Genomic DNA, 24252 nt, shown 5'->3' with positions numbered 1-24252 from the left:
TGGGAATCGAACCGCGATCCTCTGGTTCGCAGGCCCGCACTCAATCCACTGAGCTACACCAGCCAGGGTGGGAGTTTATATTTTTGAAAGAGGCACCTTTTATATAAAGATTTTACTTATTTAGAGAGAGGGGGAGGGAGGGAGAAAGAGTGGAAGAGAAACATTGATGTGTGAGAGATATTAATATTCAGTATATCAATTGATTGTCTCTTGCCCCCACCTGGGGAGCTGGCCTGCAACCTGACTGGGACTCAAACTGGCGACCAAAAGGTTTGCAGGTTGGCACTCAATCCACTGTGCCCACACCAGCCAGGGTGGAGGGAGTTAATTTTTTAAACAGCCAATATAATAAACACTGATGATAGTATTTTTTAAAACGTTTTCATTGTGTTTACAATTAATAAAATGCTATAGGAATGTGATTTTTATCAGTGTACTTGGTATACAGCCAACAAATCTGACCTTAAAGTTACACATTAAAAGGTATTGATGCTCCAATTGAGACTTCTGTTGCTAGTAAATTTCCTTTTGGATTAATAGTCTGCAAGATTTTATTGTGCAGATTTAATAGATGTTCCATTTATTGTTCTGAAGCTTGGGGTCCCCTGAAAAACTGAGGTAGATAATCGAGTAAAAAATCTATATAATATTGAGTAAAGCTAGTGTTTCATAAACACTAAATGATAGGGGTCTTTCTGCGTAGTGATCCTTAAATTAAAGCAGTCGTAGTGAGGCCGAGTATGTTTTTTCTTTCAAAATATTAAGGTCTGGATGAGTGGTCAGCACACTACAGACCATAGTTCATTTTTGTTTTATTGGAACGCAGCCATGACCGTTCACGTACAGATGGTCTGTGTGGCTTTCATGCCAAGTCAAACGGTTGTGACAGAGACTAGTATGATTACTGTCTGGCTCTTTATGGGAAAAGTTTGCTGATCCCTAGATCAGCGGGCTTGTACTTTTTAACATTTTTGTATATTTAGATTGTAATCTGTTCTTTTTTTTTTTTAGTTTAAAGTGAATTTATTAGTGAAGCAGTGAGAAAGAAAATAGGCTATTAGAGCAGCAATAAGCTATTCTTTTTACTTATATTTATGGATAATTATTTTATAAGTAAGGCTGTTTCTTAAAGAACTAACCCATTTGCATGGTTTAGATAAGCCTGTAGAAATGTCAGGTAACTTTAGCTCTATTGCTTAACTTTCTAAAAATTTTTAGAACACTTTTTTTGACCAATTATTATTTAAAGTTATATTTCCTCACCTTAATTTTAGTTTAACTATAAGTCCTTACATGCTATTTTTAAAGATCTTTGAGTAGAAGGGAGACATAGTTTATACAAGTTTTATACATAGTTTATACATAGTTTATACATAGTTTATGTAAGTTTTAGGAGGACTAATTTGGTTTTTAAAAAAGGTATCTCACAGGAAAATGATTTGTATTTCATTTTAACTTTTCTTTTTTCTTTTTAACAACTTTTCTTAAAAATTTTTTATTTGGTTAAAAATAATTTTCATAGTCACTGCTATTTTATGTTAACAGAACCGTTTCTTGAATAGTCTGCATAAAATACAGTTCTAATAACCCCAGTACAGTAGGTTATACTCTATACCTATCTGATCTTCTCAACTTAAGAGAGAGAGATACCCCCTAGGGCAGTGTTTAAAGACAGTGTTGGATGTGTTCTGGTCAGAAAATGAGTAAGTCTGGATACCTCAGCCCTTGTCTTGTGAGTGTCTGCTGAGGCTTAAGTCTTCCTGCAAGATAACTATTGCGATATGAATGGTTTTAAATAGGGGAGATGTTACAGTTGGTGTAACATCTTTATTTTAGTGTCAAATTGACTTACTTATGAAGAACATTTAAACTTGCCCCTCTTGTGAGGAACCACATAGAAATAACTAATGTTAATGGGACTAATGGAAATCATCATGTTCTGAAAATTTACTAAGTATTCATAACTGTAATGTTTAGGTTGCTGTTGTTAAATTTATTACTTTAAGAAAGAATTTGGCATTGTAACTATTTGTCTTGAACTGAGCGATCTGGAATCAGTTGTCCTTTGAATCTTTCTAGTATATTTGGGTAGTCTGAGTTCAAATGGGTCCTGTCTGTCATAGACCCTGTATATTCCAGGAGGAGAACTGAGCTGGACCTGATCTCTTAATATTTTTGTTTTATGGCTAAATAGCATATAATCCTTCAGATCACTTAGTGTATTCCTTTTTCATGTCCTACTGTTTTCCTCAAGGTCAAAATTCTGGGTACCCAATTGCCTGTTTAAACTCCCTAAACTTTTATCAGAGCCAAATCAATGTAAAATGACTTGGAAGTTAGGCAAAGGACAGAAGTTGGGTAGTATAAAAGATTGGGCTAGTTCTCACTTATTGCCTGAGTTCTGTAAACTGAGAATATGAATTTAATACTATACTTATTTTTATTCTATTTTATTTTTTAAAATCTTTATTTATTTATTTTTAGAGAGACAGGAAGGGAAGGAGAAAGAGAGGGAGAGAAACATCAATGTGTGGTTGCCTCTCATTGGGACCTGGCCTGAAACCCAGGCATGTGTCCTGATTGGGAATCAAACTGGGGACCTTTTGGTTCGCAGGCCCATGCTCAATCCACCGAGCTACACAAGCCAGGACTACTATACTTATTTTTAAATATTACCATGAAAAATTAGCATGAAGCATTAGAACCTGGAATATCAGCTTCTCTATTGGAGACCTGGGGATAATGCCTGAAGGCCAAATGCTCTCTCTAGATCCTTTCAGCATTAAACTCCAGGATGTTATTGCTTGGCTTAGTCAACTTACACATACATGCTTGTGGCATGATTCATGCTGCCTTCTGTGATACCTTTGTGTAGTTATAATAGTGGGGACCAGGCGAGAATGCTTCTAGGTGGAGCCACTGCACTGGTACTTAGATGCAGCCAGGGCTGGTGCTCAGCTGGTGTACATGGGTGTGCTCCCACTGGTTATTTACAGCCAGAGTTTCTTCATTTGGGGCCTGCATCCATTCTGTTGGGTGGTGTCCATGCTGTAACTGTAATAAAATGTTTCGGAATGTTCCTCCTATATGCAGCAATGAGAAAGACACCTCCTGAAACTTACCATGAGAAATTTACAGTGCATTGATTCTTCTGATGTATAGGAACCATCGTGTTGATCTTGGAATTTTAAGTCCCCTGGCTATAGGAAATGGACATTTCTATGGTGTGTCACCATTGCTAGCTTATCTGGTGTTGCGGATTTTCCCTGTTGCAGGACTGGGTGAAAGCTTTTTCTGCAGCAGTCATGTTGAAAACCTTGTGTTGACTTTCCTCGTGTTCTGAAATGGGAGCATAAAAGTTTACTCCGCCACTTCGTCCTAAAGTAGCAAAACCTTGCTGTTTTCTGCATATCTAGGACCTTGTTACAGAACTCTGCCCCCCCAAAAAATGTGTACAGAAGAATTTGCTGTGATTAGAGAAGAATATGCTGGTGTGTAGATTGCAAACTCTCTGGACAATATGAATAACACTGTCTTTGTTTCTACAGTGGGAGCCAAGAAGAAAGGTTTGCTCCCGGGTGGAACAGGGATTATCCTCCTCCTCCCCTTAAGAGTCATGCTCAAGAGAGACACTCTGGCAACTTTCCTGGCAGAGATTCACTTCCTTTTGATTTCCAGGGGCATTCGGGGCCTCCCTTTGCAAATATAGAAGAGCATTCTTTCAGCTATGGAGTTAGAGACGGACTGCATGGTGACTATCGAGGAGGGGAGGGATCTGGACATGATTTCAGGGGGGGGGATTTTTCATCTTCTGATTTCCAGAGCAGAGATTCATCACAGTTGGACTTCAGAGGTAGAGACATACATTCTGGGGATTTTCGGGATAGAGAAGGACCACCTATGGACTATAGGGGTGGTAATGGTACTTCTATGGATTATAGAGGCAGAGAAGCCTCTCACATGAACTACAGAGACAGGGATGCTCACCCTGTTGACTTCCGAGGTAGGGATGTTCCTCCACCTGACTTCAGGGGCCGGGGCACTTATGATTTAGATTTTCGAGGCCGGGATGGATCTCATACAGATTTTAGGGGAAGGGATTTACCAGATTTGGATTTCAGGACCAGAGATCCAGCTCGTTCTGACTTTAGGAATAGGGATGTGTCTGATTTGGACTTCAGGGACAAAGACGGAACACAGGTGGACTTTAGAGGCCGAGGTTCAGGCACTAGTGATCTAGACTTTAGGGACAGGGATACACCACATTCAGATTTCAGAGGCAGACACCGGTCCAGGACTGATCAGGACTTTAGGGGCAGAGACGTGGGAACATGTATGGAATTTAAGGGTAGGGAGATGCCCTCTGCAGATCCAAATATTTTGGATTACATTCAGCCCTCTACACAAGATAGAGAACATTCTGGTATGAATGTGAACAAGAGAGAAAAATCTGCACATGACCATGCAACGGAAAGGCCTGCTTTTGGCATTCAGAAAGGAGAATTTGAACATTCAGAAACAAGGGAAGGAGAAACACAAGGTGTAGCCTTTGAACATGAATCTTCATCAGACTTTCAGAACAGCCAAAGTCCACTTCAAGACCAAGACAAGTCACAACCTTCTGGAGGTGAAAAACAGAGTTCTGGTTCTGGTCTGTTTAAAGAAGAAGGTGGTCTGGACTTTCTTGGTCGGCAAGACACTGATTACAGAAGCATGGAGTACCGCGATGTGGATCACAGACTGCCAGGGAGCCAGATGTTTGGCTATGGCCAGAGCAAGACTTTTCCTGAGGGCAAAACTTCTCGAGATGCCCAACAGGAGCTCCAGGTGTGTTATTGGAGTGAAATGTGTTTTAGCTTTTCCATAAGGATTTTCTGAGGGATGAAGTGTAGAGTCCAGGACCATTAGTTCAGAGTGTCTCCTTATACAACCACTAAAAGGCAAAATGTGTACTCAGGTAATGGAGTGTACATCTCTGGAGGAAGGACCCTCAGCTCAGATTTTTTTTTTGAAGATTTTATTTATTTTTATAGAGAGAGGAAGGGAGGGAGAAAGTTACGGTTTCTTACAACCATCAGTATATGGTTGCCTCTCATGGGCCCCCAACTAGGGACCTGGCCTGCAACCCAGGCATGTGCCCTGACTGGGAATTGAACCGGCAACCCTTTGGTTTGTAGGTTAGTGCTCAATCCACTGAGCCACACCAGCCAGGGCTATTTTGGAATTTATTTATAGATGACATCTTTGATAAATGACATGGCTTCAATTTCTCTTTTCTTTCCTATTTTCTCATTCAAGAGAAGAAAATTACAGTTTTGAGAAAGTTTTATTTGTTTTTTCCCTGATTATAAAAGTCCTGTTCAGTATTGTTTCTCTTAAGATTCTACTTTATGCCGTGGCTGGTGTGGCTCAATGGTTGAGTGCTGGGCTGCGAACCAAAGGGTTGTCTATTCAATTCCCAGTCAGGGCACATGCCTGGGTTAGGGGCCAGGTCCCCAGTGCGGGCCACAGGAAAGACAACCACACATTGATGTTTCCTTCCCTCTCTTTCTCCCTCCCTTCCTCTCTCTCTAAAAATAAATAAATAAAATCTAAAAAAACAAAACAAAACAACTAAATGTGTCTTTAAAGAAAAAAACAAGTATTTACCTTACTATTTCAAGACTCTCGATGAGCCTTGGTCTTAGCACATTTGTATTCTAGTGATTTGAGGTCAAATTTTGGATCTCAGTAAAACAGAAAATTACAGTTTTTCATATCTTTTTTAAAATGTTTTAAAAAGATTTCATTTATATGTTTTTAGAGAGAAGGGAAGGGAGGAAGGGAGAGAAATATCAATGTGTGGTTGCCTCTCGAGCACCCCCAATTGGGGACCTGACTTGGCCCACACACAACCCAGGCACTTGCCCTGACTGGGAACCATACCAGCCAGGACAGTTTTTCATATCTTCATGTGATGCAAATTAATTTGATTTTTGAACCTGAGTACCTGTATTTTCTATTCAGTTGCATTTTGTACTAACACATTTATTTCTGAAATAATTTTTTATTCTGGCTTCAAGGATCAAGACTATAGGACTGGCCCAAGTGAGGAGAAACCAAGCAAGCTTATTCGATTAAGTGGGGTGCCTGAAAATGCCACAAAAGAAGAGGTATGTGTCTTTTTAGTTTTGTTGTTCCTTTTGCACTTTCAAATTTTTTTGGTTGGTTAAAATTTTTTTTAGACTTCATTTTGAAAGATTGCAGATTCACAGGACGGTGCACAGAAATGTGCAGGGAATCCTTGGGCGTTCTTCACCCAGCTCAAGGCAGTGCCCACACCTTGCATTACTGTAGTACAGTAGCTGGCCCAGGAAGCTGGCTTTGGTACGTCAGCGAGCACATTCACACCTCATCAGTTACGCATGTTCTAGTGAGGTGTGGTTTGTAAAAAATACCGTAATACCGTGGCGAGTGATTGCTGCCCTTCAACCTGACATCGGCCCTTAGAGCCTAACCCAAAGGGAGAGTTGGACAGCGCACATACAGTGCAGTTTATTTACAATAGTGAGAATTGGGAGCTTTCTAGCTCCTCAGTGTTAAAGGACTGACGGCCTGACTGCATCGTGGCTGAACAGAGGAAGAATTTGGTCGGAATATTACAGTGAGAACAAACAGTGCTTACTCTGCCAGGCATTGTGTGGTGCTTACTTCGCATACTTTACTTACAAGCATTACTTCATTTGAATATTCTAATGTAGTATGAGTAGGTACTCTTAATCAATTCACTTCAGATGTTAAGTACTCCTGTAGGCCAGGCACTGCATAGGCACTGAGTGATATAGCAGTGGATATTGTAAAGTCACTTCCTCTGTGGATAATAAAACAAGTAAGCCAGAGGTAGGTGCTTTCAGGCCGTGATGAATGCTCTGAAGGGAAGTAAAGCAGAGCACTCAAGCGTCTCTGGGGTAGGAGCTGTTTTAGATCTGGTAGTTAGGGAAGGCCATCGTGAGGAAGTGACATTTGAGCCCAGGACTGAGTGCACTGAGAGAACAGTCCAGAGGAGGAGGAAGAGGACTCACCAGGCTGAGGGAGGGAAGCGCTGTGGACTGGAATGTGTTCGGAGTGTCATCTGATGTTGAACAGAAGAGAAACGGGGCCCGGACAAGTCATACCGCAGGCGAGCAGGGGAGGCTCAGGTCACCGGCGGCCTGAGTTCAGGGCATAGCCTGAGCTCCAGCTTGTGATAGGCTCTTTCTTCTGCCTTTTTTATATAGTTGGGAATTTTTGAATAATAATTATGTTCGGCTCATTCAACATGTTTGAATGCCAAAACACATTTACAAAGTAATCATAACTTTAAGTTATGTGAATTTCTTCCTTTATGAAATTATTTGCCTTTATAAAGTAATCACAGCTTTAAATTATGCAGAGTAAAAACCAGTTGGGGAAATACAGTATTCAGTATTTGATTATGATTTCCGTCATTACAGTAAATACCATATTCTTGCAGATTCTTAATGCCTTTCGGACTCCTGATGACATGCCTGTAAGGGACTTGCAGTTGAAGGAGTACAACGCAGGTGGGTTCCTTGTTATGCATGTGGCCTTGGATTAGGAGGGGTCTTTGTCAGATCTCGGCCTTGTGTGCTACGCAGGAAATTTTAAAGAAACCACAGTTAAGATTTCCAGAAGCCTCCTGTCGGTGCCTTCACACAGCAGCCAGCCCTAGTCTCAGCTGCTGTTCCTTGTGGATGTTTCGTGCACACGCACGGCAAGATGCCTCTTCCAGTTCTTCTGAGTGCCTGTGGGACGCGGAGCGAGTGTTGCAGCATTTGTCCCCCAGTGCATTTTACATGATTGCATCACTAATCTTGCTGCTTATGTTGTTCATGGTGGTGGAATATTTAATGAACTTGCTGTACATTAAAGTTTACATTTTATTGCTTCAGCATGAAATTTACAACTTTCCAGAGAAATTATACAGATTAGAGCTTTCTTGACTTTTCAGTCTTGCTTTGAGAATGGAGTCCTGCAACAGCTAGTTTGTTGAAATCCATAAGTAGATCCAGGAGAACTTTCTCTTTGACCTCTGTTCTGTGGTCTGAACTGCAGATTAAACTTTTCAAAATATCTTTCTAATATTTGAGAGTAGCAGTTCCTTGGGTCCTTCAGATCTTACTACAGGAAACGTAGTCAAAGGGAGGTGCCAAGTACTCAAAGTATTGACCAGTATTTTTAGCATTAAATAATATGAAATGGCTTAAAAATAAAAGTAATCTTTAAGTGACCTGTCATGCAGAATTTTAAATTGAAGAAAGTAGGGCAATTAATCTTTTCACAGAATTTAGATTTCATTAATTCAAGTTAAAGAACTCTTCAATTAAAAGCATGCCGTATTTTTGAGGATATAGATTACTTTTAAACAGCTTACCATAAAACAGAAGTTTTGTATTAACTAGGTAGCTTCTTCAGATTAGTTTTGCAGAGGGAAACTATCCACAAAAATAAATTTTTGTGCTTTAAATAATCCAGTGCTGAAACACAATAACTCCAGAAATATTTTTTCTGTAATTCGAGAACAAACTCAGAAGCATACTTCTCAAAAGCTAATCATTTGTTTGTTTTAAAGGCAACTCTGAATTTGTGGAAACACTACTTAGGAGTTCTGTTGTTCTTGCACATTAGACTTAATTTTTTTTTGTTGTGTGGTTTTGGTTTTTTTTTGCACACATCTCATACACATTTTCTTGATTTACTGTTATCTTTGGGAACTGAAGTAGAATGTATAGGCTTCAGTTGCTTTTTAACTGTAATAGCTTAGTAACCTCAGCTTTGACCTTGTTTTATGCACTGCTTTCATTAAGTATTGGTGTATTCAGGAAAGAAAAGATGTCTTGATATGTAATAACAGCAATTTAAACTCTTTATTTCTTTAGTATTCATCGTCTTTCTATTTATATTGTCAGATTTATTAGCTGAATAAAATACAATATCAATGTAAAGCGTCCACAAGGAAGCTCTTAAGCTTGCTGGCCATGGCAGCTATTAGTAGAATCATAACTGGCCAACCAAAAACATTGGTACGCTTGTGAAATCATGCAGGACATTGGTTTAAAACACTATATACCTTCAGGAAATGCAGTCTTTTTTTGGCATATTATATGAAGTGATACTATATTAAGTATGTATATAAATGTATGTTTGTATTAAATATATATATATATTTAATGAAGGGATTGGATTACCAGTCCCATGTTATCCATATTACATCTCTGTGTGGCAAGTAGAGTGAACTTTTAAAAATACCAGTTGGCTCATGTTACTCCCATGCCCCAAAGCCTCTAATAGCCTTCCCTGTCACTTGGAAGAAAGTCCCGACTCCTTGTCCTGCATGAGCTGGCCCTGGGCTGTGGGGCCTCATCCTGTGCTGCTCTCTACCTTTCTTGTTATGCTCCAGCCATACTGCCCTCTTCTCTACCCTCGGCCAGCGCAGACTTTGTTCTCTGCCAGGGCCTTGGCCCTGCTCTTCCCTCTGATCCTTACTTGTCTTCTCGGGTTTAGTTCTTGGCTTCAGTTTCACTTCTCAGAGGCCTTGCCTCACCATCCCAATCTAAAATCACTCCTCGGTCATTTAAAATTAGATCCTAGTTTATTGTCGTAGGACCCATCACTGATATTTTTCTTAGTGGTTTTGTGTGTCTTATTCCTCCGACTAGAGAGTTAGCTTCACAAAGCAGGAACGTTGTTTGTCTTGGTCCATCCCTTTTCCTGCGTGCCCCACCTGGCACTGCCTGGCTCCCGTGCGCATGGCATGAATGAGTCTGCGATGTACATATGGAGCAGCTGTGACCTCTTCTGTGGTGAGGAGCATTACAGGGTGGTTCGGATGTCATAGCGGTGCAGTCTTCTGTGTCTACTGAAGAATGTGCCGTGAAACAGTCGTGTGTTCTGAGAATTTTAACATCTGCTTTTTTTTAAGGTTTTATTTATTTATTTTTAGAGAGAGGGGAAGGGAGGGAGAAACATCGATGTGCAAGAGAAACATTGACTGGTTGCTTCTTGCGTGCCCCAGCCAGGGACGTGGCCAGAACCCAGGCTTGTGCCCTGACATGGAATTGAACTGGTGACCTTTCAGTTCACAGGCCAACGCTCAATCCACTAAGCCACACCAGCCAAGGCAACATTTATTTTAAAAAATATTGTGTGTGAATTTCAGTAGAAAAGATAATTTTGTAAATGGTAGTCAAATTTTTAAGGCTGTTTCATAACCTAAAAAGACCATGCAGAGTAGATATTGCTTGTAAGTGGGGTGTTAAGGGGTAAAGTTCGTGATTTGGTTGATGTAATGGAGAGCTAGCCTGTAACAGAGAGGTGAATGCTCCCTGACTCCAGTCATTAACAGTTGCTTTTTTGTCTCATTTAGAGTTGTGAAAGTACAAGGTCACAACTTCAATCCAAAATCTGCAGGGTCAGATGAGTTTATACATTTTTCTGAATGTGGAAAGGTAATGCAGTGCATAGATCATATATGAATTGTATTCCCTAGTAGGATGTGTATTAGACATAGTATTTCTACAGAAAAATATATGACTATTCTCATTAAGAGAACTAAAAAAAGACTATAAAGAGACTTAGTATCGTGGAGGTTGGGATGTCTCCAGATAACCTCACTGAAAATTTACAATAAAACTTGATATTGATGGGGGTTTTTTTGTTCATTTTGGAGTTACACATAAAGGATTGTGAACCTACACATGTTGTATATATTTGAGTTTTTCTTTTGCCATCTTCAAATATATTATAACCCCCATTGTTGTAAATTACCTTGAGTTACATGATTATATTCCTGGGAAAGTATCAGGAGTGAAATGTCTTGGTGACTGGACAAACACTCTTGTATATACATACAGTGGAATTCTTCTCAACAATAAAAATGAAGAAACTACTCATGCATGTAACTACAGGGATGAATCTCAGAGGCATTGTGCTGCGTGAAAGTAACTACTCAAAAACTTACATACTGACATACAAAGAAATGAAGTACTGATATATACTGTAACTTCAGTGAGCCTTGAAAACTTGCTAAGTGAAAGAATCCAGACTCAAAAGACCACATATTGTATGATTCCATTTGTATGCTATGCTGAGAACAGCGAATCTATAGAGAGAGTAAGTAGATTGGTGGATTGGTAATTTGGTAGTTGCCAGGGGCTGGAGAAGAGGGAAATAGGGAGTGACTGCTTAATCCGTCCGGGGTTTCCTTTGGGGATGAAAACCTGTTCTGGATCTAAGTGGCGGTGGTGGTCGCGTGACATGGTGAATGCACTTAATTGACACTTTAAAATGGTGCATTTTATGTTACATGCATTTGATCATCATTTTTATTACTTTTATTTCTGTAAGAAAGTTTATTTTAAAAGTCACAGAGGTAGAAGTGAGCTGTAGAAGAAATGGGCTCAGGAAAGAAGTTACAGAGGCAAAAGAAGGGCCTTGGAGCTCAGGAGAGAGAAGGGCCAAGGTAATGGTGCCCTGGGGGAGGGGCCGGGCCTCGTCAGAAAGGTGTGGTTGTGCTCCCGCCAGGGACCGAGTGCTGATCGTCATTTTTCAAGAGACAGCATGCGGTATGATTTCATTTATATGACATTCTGGGAAGTCATAATTGTAGGAATAGAAAACAGTAATGGTCAGGGTGTTGGGGGAGGGGCTGACAGTGAAGTGGAAGCAGGAGAGGGCTTAGGGGCCGGATGGAGCTGCTCTGTGTATTGGCTGTGGAAGTGGTGTGTCAACGTTAAATGCACCGAAGTTGGTGACTACTGTGGTTACATGCAAAAGAGCGTCCTTATTCTTAGGAAACACACAGTGACATTTCTAGGAGTAAATGACCTTGATGTATGCAGCTTTTTTTCTTATGGTTTAGAAAAAAATATTTGATGGATATGGATGGAGAAGGGAGGAAGAGAATAATGATAAAGTAGATACACAAAATGTATTAGTAGAGGAATATGGGTAAGGAGTGTGTAAGTGTTCTTTGTACTATTATTCTTGCAACTTTTTGGTAACTTTGAAATGATTTCCAATTAAAAATGGAAAAACTGGCATACAGCTGATGTATTTTATTTTTAAACAATCAGCAGAAATCTTGCAAGGTAAAGCCTACAATGAACAGCATCTGTCAACAGGCAGACTGTGGAGCGCTGGTTCCCAAAGCTGGCCGGGACTGGCAGTGTCCCCACGGCCTCAACCCCCGCAATCAGAAAATCTGGGAGCCGGCCCGCAATCTCTGCACTAACAGGCCCTTCTTGGGATTTTGGTGTGCCCTGGATTGTGAGAACCGCTGCATTAGATTGCCTGTGTGCTTTCCTCTTAAGAGACTCATCTGTGAGCAGAGAATGCTTACCTGGTTTAGGAGCCCACCTGGGATCAGTTCTACTCTGGAGAGCTGGGCGGAGCTGGCGCAGTCATGGGCTGGGTTGTGTTCTGTGTTTGTGTAGCTCCCCGCTTCCAGAGGCCTCAGAGTGGCCGTGGACACCCTCATTCTCCTAGGGTCTCAGCGACATGCCTGCAGACATGCGTGCTCTTGGCTTTTAGGTGGGACTGTGTACTGTACTGTGTGTAAGCTTGCTGTGGTTTGTTTCCAAAGGAGTTGTGTCATTTAAGCAAACTCTGTGTAGTTCCAGGATTGGTTCCTACTAAGTCTCAAACAAAGAATGTAACTCTGTAGTGACTGCAGAGCTACAGAATTATTTTCGGACTGTTCATTAACTGGCGTTGAGAAGTTGGAGGTTCATGAAGGGGGTGTTGGAGGGAAGTCTCGGTGCCGTGATTCTGTCACTGTTCATGTGGTGGACAGGCGGTTTCTGGAGCCCTAGGAAGGAGCTTTCCTCGTAGAAGGTGGGCATTTGCAGCCACCAGGTCACTTGGTCTCCTACCCGAGCACATTGGTTACACTGAAAGTGACATTGTTAGAGACACCCCGTACCCTCTGCATTTATTAAGGGTAACAGGCTTATTATATCTTTTTATTTCTCACAATTGAAATGATTTGAGTTTTTACTTCCATTTTGACAAAACAGAAGTGCCTTCCTTAAGAGAAGGAAGAAAAAGCCAGAGATGATCCATCGATTTAGGGGCAGAAAGGCATCGTGAACTGGATCAACACCGACGACACCAGCCGTGCGTAGTTCACAGCATCCCACATGGAGCCGCCAAAGACGCAGTAGCGAACAGCATGTAGAAAAAATAAGTGAGAGTTGCTGAACATTGCAAACGCATTTCTGCAGTATTTTTGTCATTTACAGACTAGACAAGGAACAATTTTAGTTCTTGGGGGAAAACTGACCGTCGGCTAATCGGGAAATAACACATTTACTTGTCACGTGTCTGAAACTGCAGAAGGTGTTGTTTTCAACTGGGACTCTTATCGGGGTGATATCATCCTTGGGGGGATGGTTACAGATGAGCCTTAAGGAAAGGTGGCTGAGCTTTAAAAATAAGATGGGAAGCGAAGACGCATTTTTTGGGTCAGATGAATCTGGAGGAGTCAGTGGACAGACCCCGTGGCTGATGAGGAATGACACACCTGGAGGAGAATCCCGTGATGCTGTGCTGGAGGGATCGGGTGAGCCTGGGGAGGTGCTGGAAGTAGGGTTAGTTTTCGTTATCTTTAGAGTCACTTGGGATTTGCCTTATTTTATATTTTTAAAGATTTTATTTATGGATTTATTTTTAGAGATGGGGAGGGAGTGAGAAAAAGAGGGATAGAAACATCAGTGTGTGGTTGCCCCTTGCATACCCCCAACTGGGGATCTGGCCTGCAGCCCAGGCATGTGCCCTGACTTGGAATTGAACCCGCGACACTTTGGTTCGCAGGCTACCACTTAGTCCACTGAGCCACACCAGCCAGGGCTGAAACTGCACACTTTAAAAAGGTGCGTTTTATGGTATGTGAATTATATGTTAGTTTAAAAAAATACACCTTTTTGAAAATTGGTTGACAAGTCATATAAAAGTTGATTTCTTAAAAGTATTTTCATCAGTACAGCAAACATTTACAGAGTTTCAGCACGGATGTTAATGGTCTCTAACTGGTACTTACACCTTTCTGGTACAGTTCAGTAATGTCCCTAGTCTTAGTTATGCTATCCATAAAATATGTTGTTATATTTTCATCTTTTTAAATAAAATAGCCCTCCGTAATCTTGAAAGACTTAATAATTCATTCTTTGATATTTCCTGCCAAATGCAGGGTGGGGCAAAAGTAGGTTTACATTTATGAGTATGCAAAACACAGAGTTTATTCTTGTGTTATTTATTGTTCCCTTATTTCCCATATGGACAACTATAAAGCTACTTTTGCCCTACCCTGTATGTGGCTCATTCATCCAACCAATATACGAGTGTTGAAATGCAGAAGATATGCTGGTGGACACAAACAATATAATCTTTGACTGTAAAGGTCTTCGATTCTTGTGGAAATGGGTATGGGTTCTGTATTTTTCTTCTGAATAGGCCACAATATCTTGTAATTCAATTTTTGTAAGGGAATCTGGGAGTAATGGGTTCTTTTTGGCTGAAAGTTTGAAGAATTTACTACTCTGGATAACTTGATGAAAAGTGTTTGGTGATTTCTAATCTTAGAGTTACTAGAGAATGACAAGAAGAGTCTTGTCGTTCTAGAAGACTAGTAACTAGAAGAGTACTAGTTACTCTCTAGAGTTACTAGAGAATGACAAGACTTTTAGAGGCAACAGGATTAAAAAAGAAGTGTAAAAGAATGCTCGGAGGTAATCATTGGTCAGAGAATAATTGTTAGTGATGTCCCCTGAGTTTTAGAGAGGTGAAGCAGAAAGAAAGCCCGGCTCTGTGGGCGTTGGGATGGTTACATGAGATGTGGAGAAGAGTGCATAGAGATACACCTGGCTTTTTGTGTGCTCTCCATAAGGCCCTTGCACCTTGTTCCAATGCATATTTTTATTTTTTATAATTGAGCCCTGGCTGGTGTGGCTCAGTGAATTGAGTGCCAGCCTGCGAACCAAAAAGTCACAGGTTCAACTCCCAGTCAGGGCACACTCCTGGGTTGCGGGCCAGGTCCCCAGTACCAGGTGCATGAGGTGCAACCAGACGTTGATGTTTCTCTCCTTTTTCTCCTTCCCTCTCCCTCTATCTAAAAATAAATAAATACCATCTTTTTAAAAAAAATGTTGTAAAATTACATTTATTGGGATAACATTGGTTAATAACAAATTTCAGGTATATACTTCATAACGTGACTTCTGTGTGTTCTGTTGTGGGTGCCGCACCCAAAGTTGAGAAAAGAATATTTTAACCTCTAAAACGTATTTGGGTTACAGAATTGATAAATTCCTAGAGAGAAAGGTCTTGGTTGTTTCAGTCTTGTATTGGGGATGCTTTGCTATCATTTGTTTTTATGAAAAGAGGACGGCTCTGCCGTTTGGGGAGTGTTTGAGTGGTCCGGGACTCTGAGACGTTTAGAGTGGTCTGAAGCCGCCTCAAATGCACCTCAGGAACCAGGATGGGGAGACGGTAGTATTTCACTTGTGGAACTTAGTCCTGTTGAAAGAATGTCAGTTTTGCTATGTGTTCTCTCTTCTCTTGGTTGTGTTGGGCCTCCTGCTATTTTTTTAACCACTATTTTAAAAACTAGGTTTGGCCTGGAAAGAGAACATAAAGCTATTCATTGGCTTGATCTCTATCTTTTGCAGTTCATTCGTTGTTTTAGGAGCAGGAGGAGCAGGACAGACAAGGCTACTTCTTTGTTCCGTGTCTGATTTGAATGCCTGCAGGTGCTCTTTGCCTTTACCAGAGGTGGAGTTGGTTGTCATAGTTGTCAAATGCACGGTAGAGAATCCCTTGTTACAAGAGCTGGGGGCGGGGGAGCTGTGGATTAGTGCTTGACAGCTCTGCTGAGGTGAAGTGACGAGATAATGTCACTTAGAGCGGTGAATCAAATGTTCCTGAATGATGGTGACAGAGTAGAAAAGTCATTGCTTAGTGTAGCTTCATTGGTTTTTCCGCCGGTAGTCTGTCAGCTGGATTTGTGCCACAGACTGAATGATTCCCTGCTTTGCTTGCCTCCAAGTCAAAGAAGAAAACCTTGGTCGTGTCATCCCGTATCACACACCGGGCTGTAGCCATGCCGGGCAGCAGCGCAGGTCACGTGTGGATTGATGGTTAAATAACACTTGTGGAAATGTTCCTGAGAAGTGTTTCTGCAACCCTAGAGTGTGTGAAGTTAGCAGGTGTGTGCAAACTCTGGAAATAAAACACTGGATGAATATAACCTCCCAAGAAGCTTGGCACAGAATGGTATTGTCAGACTTAATTTTCGTTTCTAAAACCGTGCGGTGGTGTTGTGTTGAGGGAGAAGAGTTTTCTATTTTGCTGTCTGTATCATTGGGAGTAATTAAAAATTCTGTATTTGTTAGAAAGTTTAAAATTTTCATTTTAGCTTTTGGGCTAATGTCAAAGCCTCAAAAGTGTTCACCTTTTATATCAGATAGTAAATATGTTTGGCAGGTGTATGAGCCTATCCGATGAAATGGAACTTTTGGAGGGAACCTTAATAAAAAATAGTCCGTATTTTAAAATGGCTGCTTGGAGGACAAGTGCTTACCTGTAAGGTAGCTGATTATGGTAGTGTTTGTCATTGAACTTGGCAGAAGGCTGGGTGGGGGCCAAACTTCAGAGACATTGACAGGTGGAAGCTTGAACGTGTTTCAGAATGGCATCCGTGGAAAGCAGTGTTTGCCACCCAATTCCAGCACCAAGTGGTTGTCCTGTAATTCAGTTCAGTTCTGACACTGACTTTCCAGAGTCAGCACCAGACTCCATAGGTTTAAGGGCTCATTCCTGTAAGACTGCCCTCACTTGGATGCCAGTCTCGAGTTTCAGACCCCAGATCACCCGCACCTCTGTTGGAGGTCCTCACTTGCCTCCTGCAGCTGTGGTGTTTTGCCAGAAAGGCCCACAGGGCTCAGGGAGACACTCAGACAGTGTATTACAAAGGACCTGGTGAAGAGGTACAGAGGCACCTGGGTCTGGAAAGGACCTGCAATGTGGGTTTTCTTCACCAACCTGGACGCTTTCCAAATCTTGTCATTTAGAGGTTTAATGGAGGTTCCATTGTGCAGGCATTATTGATTAAGTCATTAGCCATTGATCATTGGCTCAATTGGCAGACCCTTTCCCTTCCCTGGAAGTTGAGGGTGAAGTTAAAAGTTCCAGGCTTCTAATCCATCTTTCTGTCTGCCAGGAATCACCTCATTAGAACAAAAGATATCACCCTTACCACTCAGGAAATTTCAAGACTTTTAGAAACTCTGTGCCAATAAACTGGAACAAAGATGAAATGTCTTTTGATGGTACCACAGAGGAGGTCCCCAAACTGGATCTGGTCAGTTCCTTGTGCCTTCAGGTGGGCATCAGTTCTCCGTTACAGGACATAAATGACCTAGGCTCGTGGGCTGGTCAAGGTGCAAGTCTCACAACGTGCCTCTTTCTGGCCCTTCTCTGGGTGCTAGTTCACTTGTGGAGTAGGTGGAGGGGCTGGGCCCACGCGGTCTGCTTGCGTCCTGACCGGGTTCGAGCTCTGAAGCCACTGCCTTTGGGAACCTTTCCCTAGCCCCCAGAACAGCGGTGCGTGTTCCTTTTTATCCACTAGGGCCAAGGCAGCGGGGAAAATGTTTATGGGACATATTTTTCTTCCCACTCAAAATGAAAATAGCTTTGTAGCCTGTGGGAGAAGCAGAACATTCTTAGCATACATTAGAAATTAGCAAGGAAATTCATCAGTGTGAAAATTTTAGCTGCAACACGGAGGCGGCTGTCTGACAGTACTATACAGAAGCACAGGGGCACTGGAATGCATTATCTCATGCCCCCCACAAAGGAGTTAGTATCAGTGCTACTTGGAATATGGGATAACCCAGGCCTGGAGAGAAGCGGCTTGACTGAGAGCATGTGGTGAGTTAGTTGTAGCTTCTGCCTGTGTACAGAACTCTAGAAATTATGTTTCCCACGTGTCACTCCAATGGACACACTCATTACAATTGGTGAGACATCACTGACTGAGTGCCATGGTGCTCCAGGTGTTGTGCTCGTGTTGGGGGTACACAAATGCAAAGAAGTCCTCGCCCACTGATCTGGGACCTCTCGTGTTGTGACCACCTCTGTGCATGCACAGTTTGCTGCGTCATTTCGTGCTGCTCCTCTCGTGGGTGATCTTTTGCGGGGCCTGCACCATTTTCCCTGCCAGCCTGCAGTGTTCCAAGCTGGGGAAGAGGGCAGACCTGTGAAGGGTCCTCTCCTACTCATGGCTACTCTGTAGGGTTTTCGTTCGATTTGAAGTGAACAAAAATTGGGCAAGACCATCAGCTCTGTCCCCAGACAAGCAGGTCCCAGGAAGGTGGTGTGCAGCATGGTGACCATCTTGTTAAGAGAGTGGGTCTTCAGAGTTCTTATCACGAGAGAAAAGTTATAACTATGCGTGGTGGTGAATGTTATTTAAATGTATCATTTTGCTATACATATATTGAATTATTCTCTTGTACACCCAAAACTAATACATTGTTATTTCCTGGCTGGTGTAGCTCAGTGGATTGAGTGCGGGCCTGCGAACCACACGATCGAGGTTCAATTCCCAGTCAGGGCACATGCCTGGGTTGCAGGCCAGTTCCCGGTTCCCGATTCCCGGCAGGGGATGGATGAGAGGCAACCATACATTGATTGATATTTCTCTCTCTCCTTCCCTTCCCCTCTAGGATAAATAAATAAAATCTTAAAAAAAATACATTGTTATTTGTCCATTACAGCTCAACTTAAAAAAGAATAACTCCTTTTTTCAACTTATGTAGCATCTTTAGGTGGTCAGTGCCTCTCTACTTTTCATAACTCTTTTTTAAAGATTTTATTTATTTATTTTTAGAGAGAGGGGAAAGGAGGGAGAAAGAAAGGGAGAGAAACATTGATGTGTGAGAGATTGGTTGCCTCTTGCATGCCCCAACTGGGGACCTGGGCCGCAACCCAGGCATGCACCCTGACTGGGAATCGAACCTGTGACCTTTTGGTTTGCAGGCTGGCAATCAGTCCACTGAGCCACACCAGCCAGGGCACCTACTTGTCATAACTCTTATTGGACTGAGCTCTCTGAGGACAAGGACAGTCCCATCAAGTGTGCTCAGATGGCATTGTTACTGTCAGAGTAATAAATATGAATTGAATAAGGGTGAGAATTTCCCAACAGAGATTACTCTGGGCCCAGAGAACCACCAAGAAGGAAGCAGCCCTAGGGTTAATTTTGGACTTGGAAAACTACTTGAAAATATAAGCCAAAGTATATATATGTTTTTAAATATATAAAACCACTTGGTGCAGATGGTGAACTAAATAAAATAGAACCATAATGGCAGCTTTCAAAGATTAACCAAGTAATTCTCAGTGCATATCTTCGTTTCATCTGTCTTATCATGAACCAGCAACTCATACGCATAGTTGAAGGGAGGAGAATTGAAAGTGCTGACAAGATGTCAGAGTGAGGGGTTTTGCGTGGGCCAGTTGCACGCTTCCAAAGTGGTAGTTGGACACCTAGTACTGCTGTTGCTTACCATTGGTGACTTTGAGCAAGTCACTGTTCTTTTTCTGCCTGCTTCTCCCTGGGTAAAATGTGGTTAGTAATACTTGCTTCATAGGATAGTCTGTGAGGATTCAATTAATATCTGTAAAGTATTTTGATTATAGCCTTGCAGCAGCAAGTGCTATGTAAATATTACTTAGTATTACAATCAGTTTTGTTAATTACTAAAAATCATTGTGGTAAAAATAAGTCTTGAACACACAAAATGCCTTGGATCAAGATTATGTACTTTTTAAACTTTTATTATTTTTTTTAAGTTTTAGGCATTATAATTAAACTTTAAATTTCTGTTATTCTTTGTTAGCTAACATTATGGACATAAGAAATTGAGCAGAGCATTGGGTTTGTGAATTTAATATTCAATCTGAAGTACATTGTCAACATACAGTATTGCAGGGTTGATGTATAAAGATGCTATTCGATTCTCTTAGTGTCCTGCAGACCATATCTTTTCCTTCCCAGTGGCTTTAGTATCTGTTTGTCCTTTAGCCAAGTATGCATATTGTCATGAATCCTCTCTTCCCTCTCACTCTCTCTCTCTGTCTGTTTCTCTACGGATTCCGTGCACTCCTCTGGGCCACAGGAGTCACTTCTGTAAGCGTAGAAAGGAAACTCAAGGCTTTGACAGTTCGGTGTTGGTTCCTGTTTTCCTTTACCGGCTGCGGGTGGTTCTCCACACTCCTGGACACTCCCTTGTGTGCACGTCGTGGGCATCGACACAATTGAGAGCATCCCTGCTCCTTCCGTGGCTGCCCCTTTCTGAGTGTAGACGTGCATTTGAGCATCTGCAGGGGCTACTCAGTGACCAAAGGCACCTTGGTTTTTCTGCTGTTCCGCAGTCTCTCCCCAAAACACGCAGAACCCTTTACACGATGCAGAGCATTTTACGGGTGAGATGTGCACTGAGTTTGATCACGAGAGTACTTGAAAGGAATTCAATAACAAAACAGTTTCTGTTGTTAATAGGATGCATACAAATACACACACAGTTTCTCCAAACTAGTTTCATTTCTTCAAAGAGTTACTAATCAGAAGAGGCTGATTTTGTGGTAAGTTTAAACAGAGGTTACAGGGGTTACGGTCCAAACTGTGAAATCAGGTAGAAAATCGGAGACTTCCAGCAGCTTTTGTTTATTCTTCCTGGTCATTTCCTAAAACATTCAGAGCAACAGTCACCTCATACCACTGTAGCTTATCATAAAGAACTTGAAGTATTTAACAAGTCTTAAGTTAAAGCTTAATAAAACATTTCAGGCCATTCATTCCACTGATAAAGAATCCAACCCATTTTATTAATTTTGGTCTACTTTTTAAGCTATGTTTTACATTGCCCTAGTTTTTTAATAATTTAATTTAATATGATTTGATTTGATTTGATTTAACTTTTTGTCTTTGATACCTTAAATCAATGCTAGCAGTTTCCTGTTGTTACACCTTGTGCTCGGAATTGTCCCAGGTTTTGTGTTGTTTTCTTTTCCTGAGTTTTGTTTCTCACCTGAACAAATCGCACCTTTTCCTCGCTGGTCCAGTTGTACACTGTCACCCCTGACAGTGAGCTTCTCTACCCTGCGAGGCAGTGGGGGAGGCCTGGGAGCCCCTGGTGGACCATTGCGCTAACCATGGGTGTGTTTTTGTAGTCGATGCTGGCACAGCGGGGAAGTGGCAGAGGGTGGGTTGGCTGGGGTAGAGTTCAGCAGCCTGTAAATCCCATGACTTTGCCATCTCATGGGTCATGAGAGCCACAGATGACGCTTGATCAGATGACAGGTGGAGGGTGTGTGATAACTGATGGTACGTACCATTCATTCTGCAGTGTGTTGGTTGCTAACAACAGCTCTCTCTCCCCCAGCCTACCCCACCTCCAGTCCTTGTGCATGAGCACAGTTTTGGACCCTGCTCTTTGTACCTCTTTATGCTTCCACACCTTCTTCCTTTTGTAAAGATTTAGCTGCTTTGTGACTTGAGTTGAAACCAGGAAAATAGGAGACCTGAAATGGTCAGTCCCCTGCCGACCAGAAGCCTCCTGTGGTGTCCAAACAGAATAGTTGCTCGGTCTGTCAGCACTTCTGTCTTTAAGGTGGTTTCTGCTTGCAAAGCGGTGACTGTCAGCACAGCTTTGGGATAATTACTGCTACTTCCTCTCTCAGGATACTTTTTTTTTCTTAGATATTTTCCTATTCTTGTTGAGTGTTTTTCCAGAAGATTCAGCCAGTGGTTATACTGTTTTGGGTCCCCATGTGAATTTTCTGTGGGATTACCCCCGCCCCAGATCATCCCTGCTAAGAGGGCAGAGGATCATCTTGGTTAATAGGAAAAGTCATTTTTTGGAATGACTCTCAAAATCCAGAAACATCCAAACTTTCCTTCAGTACTTTTTTTCTGTTTGGGGGGTAGCAGCTTTGCCTAGTATAGGGGAGGGAGGGGCTAGTCGGGAGGGCTTGTGTTTTTAAGGGGTTCAGAAACAGGGGGTTTAAGTCTGTCTTTTGTGTTTGCAAGGCACTAACACCACTCCCGTCTGTATTTAAATGCTGTCCCCAGGTTACGACTATGGCTATGTCTGCGTGGAGTTTTCACTCTTGGAAGATGCCATCGGATGCATGGAGGCCAACCAGGTTGCTTTACACTTCGGTCAAATGATGCTGGAAGGATATATTTTTATGTATGGGAGGGAGGGTTTCAAGTGATCCAACTTTGGAAAGGTACCAGAAATCTGTATTTGGAGCATACCAATTCCAACCAAAAAGCGGTTGTGAGGAGAAACTGTAAAAGAGGCTGGGAAGGTTCCTGTGGAAGAGTTAATGGGCACAGAGTGTATTTAAAAACAAGAGCCCAGTTGTAGCTGGGCTACGTTCCAAAGACAGTAGCTGGGAAGGAACAGGCAGGGCTTCCCTGCGGAGTGTGACGGAGATGTGGATCCTGGTTCAGAGGGTGATCCTTGGGTTTCTGTGCTCTCAGGGAACTGCCTGGCTCAGGCATCCTGGGTCAGCGCTCATCCAGACCTAGGGCGAAGGCCGCTGGTGGCAGCTGCGGTGCCACTGGGAGCCACCTGCTCGTGCTCCTTTCGTACAGAGGCCCTCGGGGAGGAGAGAGTCATGGATGGTTTGTGTCTATTTCATTGATTGTTCTTTACAAAGTGGAGTTTTGTACTCAAGTTCTTGGCTGCATGTAGTCAAAGCTGGTGAATTGGAATCTGTACTTACCTTGTGTTTGAAACACCTAGGTGTATTCAGCTCTCCCCCTAGATCTGACATCTGGGTCTTTATTAAACCCTGCCTGGTAGTTTGGGGAAGGATTATGAAACAAATACAGTCCTGCTTGTCTAGGTGTCTGCTTGGGGAAGGTTCTTGTTTGTTTGTTGTTATTTTTTTTGTGGTGTCCTAGTTCCTCCAACGGTAAAGTAAGAGAAAGAAACTTAGTGATATAGTTTGATTTTTATGTACCCACTGCCTATTTTGAAGAGTGTGAAGGCAGTGCCCCGGAGTCTTGAAAGAAGGCCCTGGTGGAGAAGGCAGTTCCTCTTCTACAGCCTAAGGCCCCTGTATCCGAGCTTCTTTCCCTTCAGCGTGGCTCAGTGTGCTGAACCTGTCCCTTCTTCGGCCACTGCTCCTCCTACGGAGATGGCATCTCTAAATCCTTCGGGAGAAGCAGCAATTAGAGGAAAACTGCTGCATCCATCTCTGTTGTTAGTGATGCAAACATTGCTAGATCCTCAGAGAACGACTGGGTTAGGACCATGTACCCCTGACAGAGTTCCTGTTGGCTGATTGTTCGTGTCCATTACTGAATCAGTCATTAGCAGACATGAATTACGTGTCAGCAGCTGTGCAGCCGTCCAGTATTGGGAGAGAAGAATGAAGGTCCCAATCCGCATGCTTATGGTCGGTTTTCTCTGACGGTCTGTCCTAATGTGCGAGCACTCATTTAGTTCACTGTCTTACCAGTGGAGAGTTGCTGAGTCCTCTGCCTCTGTACTAAGCGATCCTGTGAGTGATGGAAACAGAAATGGGGAGCCATGGCAGATGCCATCTCTTTTGTACCATTCTACCAACTCACTGTGTTTCTTCTGGAGGGCTGTTGCTTTTTATCAGAGCCAGGGAATCTTTGGTCTTAAAAAATAAGGGAGTATTGTGCCTTAACTGCCTCTTCCTCCATCCCAACAAAAAAATCTTGTTGAAAGTATCCAGCCCCCTGAAGTGTAGTGCCAAGGGGAACTAGGGCAGCCTTCCTTAAACACAAGGCGTGCCCTTAGTCAGGGTTTCTGTTAGAGCCACGTCTGGGAAAGTGTTCATCTACACAAGCATCCTCTCTCCTCTCACCCTCCCCACCAATCTGAGCACTTTTAGGGGCTCCAGAGCCCTGATGAGTGATTCTTGTCCTGTGAGTGGACGGCAGAACAAAGCAGGGGCAGGCCCGGGATTCTTCCTGGTGTGAAACAGAATGTTTTGACATTCTCATGCATAGGGTACCTTAGGGGACTCTGTGCAGGAGTATAAGTAGGGGACGGCCCTGTCTTCTAGAACTTAAATTTCACACTGAGAAAGCCAACAGAAACTACGTGGTACTTACTCATGGATCCCATACCAGCGGATCCCCGCTGGTGTTCTCAGATAAACTCCAAA

At 42.4% G+C, this 24252-nt stretch overlaps 1 protein-coding gene across 6 annotated transcripts in view; it reads left to right on the top strand.

Annotated features, from left to right (window-relative positions):
• The window catches only part of RBM6 (RNA binding motif protein 6), a 92224-nt gene that overhangs the window by 18331 nt on the left and 49641 nt on the right, over window positions 1–24252 (top strand). For 3 of the 6 annotated variants that reach the window (XM_037049676.1, XM_037049673.1, XM_037049675.1), the window contains 4 exons: window positions 3549–4827; window positions 6063–6152; window positions 7493–7562; window positions 22172–22245. In XM_037049676.1, the coding sequence (XP_036905571.1) occupies window positions 3549–4827; window positions 6063–6152; window positions 7493–7562; window positions 22172–22245 (1513 nt within the window). Of the gene's footprint in view, window positions 1–3529; window positions 4828–6062; window positions 6153–7490; window positions 7563–22168; window positions 22246–24252 lie in introns of those variants that run through there. The other 3 variants (XM_037049677.1, XM_037049679.1, XM_037049678.1) reach the window with 3 other exon arrangements.

Source organism: Sturnira hondurensis, unplaced genomic scaffold, assembly GCF_014824575.4.
Source record: "Sturnira hondurensis isolate 20B ecotype Veracruz unplaced genomic scaffold, ASM1482457v3 Scaffold0006496, whole genome shotgun sequence".
Lineage (NCBI taxonomy): Eukaryota > Metazoa > Chordata > Mammalia > Chiroptera > Phyllostomidae > Sturnira > Sturnira hondurensis.
Note: the sequence above shows the minus strand (reverse complement) of the source record. Positions and strands in the feature narration are given on the sequence as shown.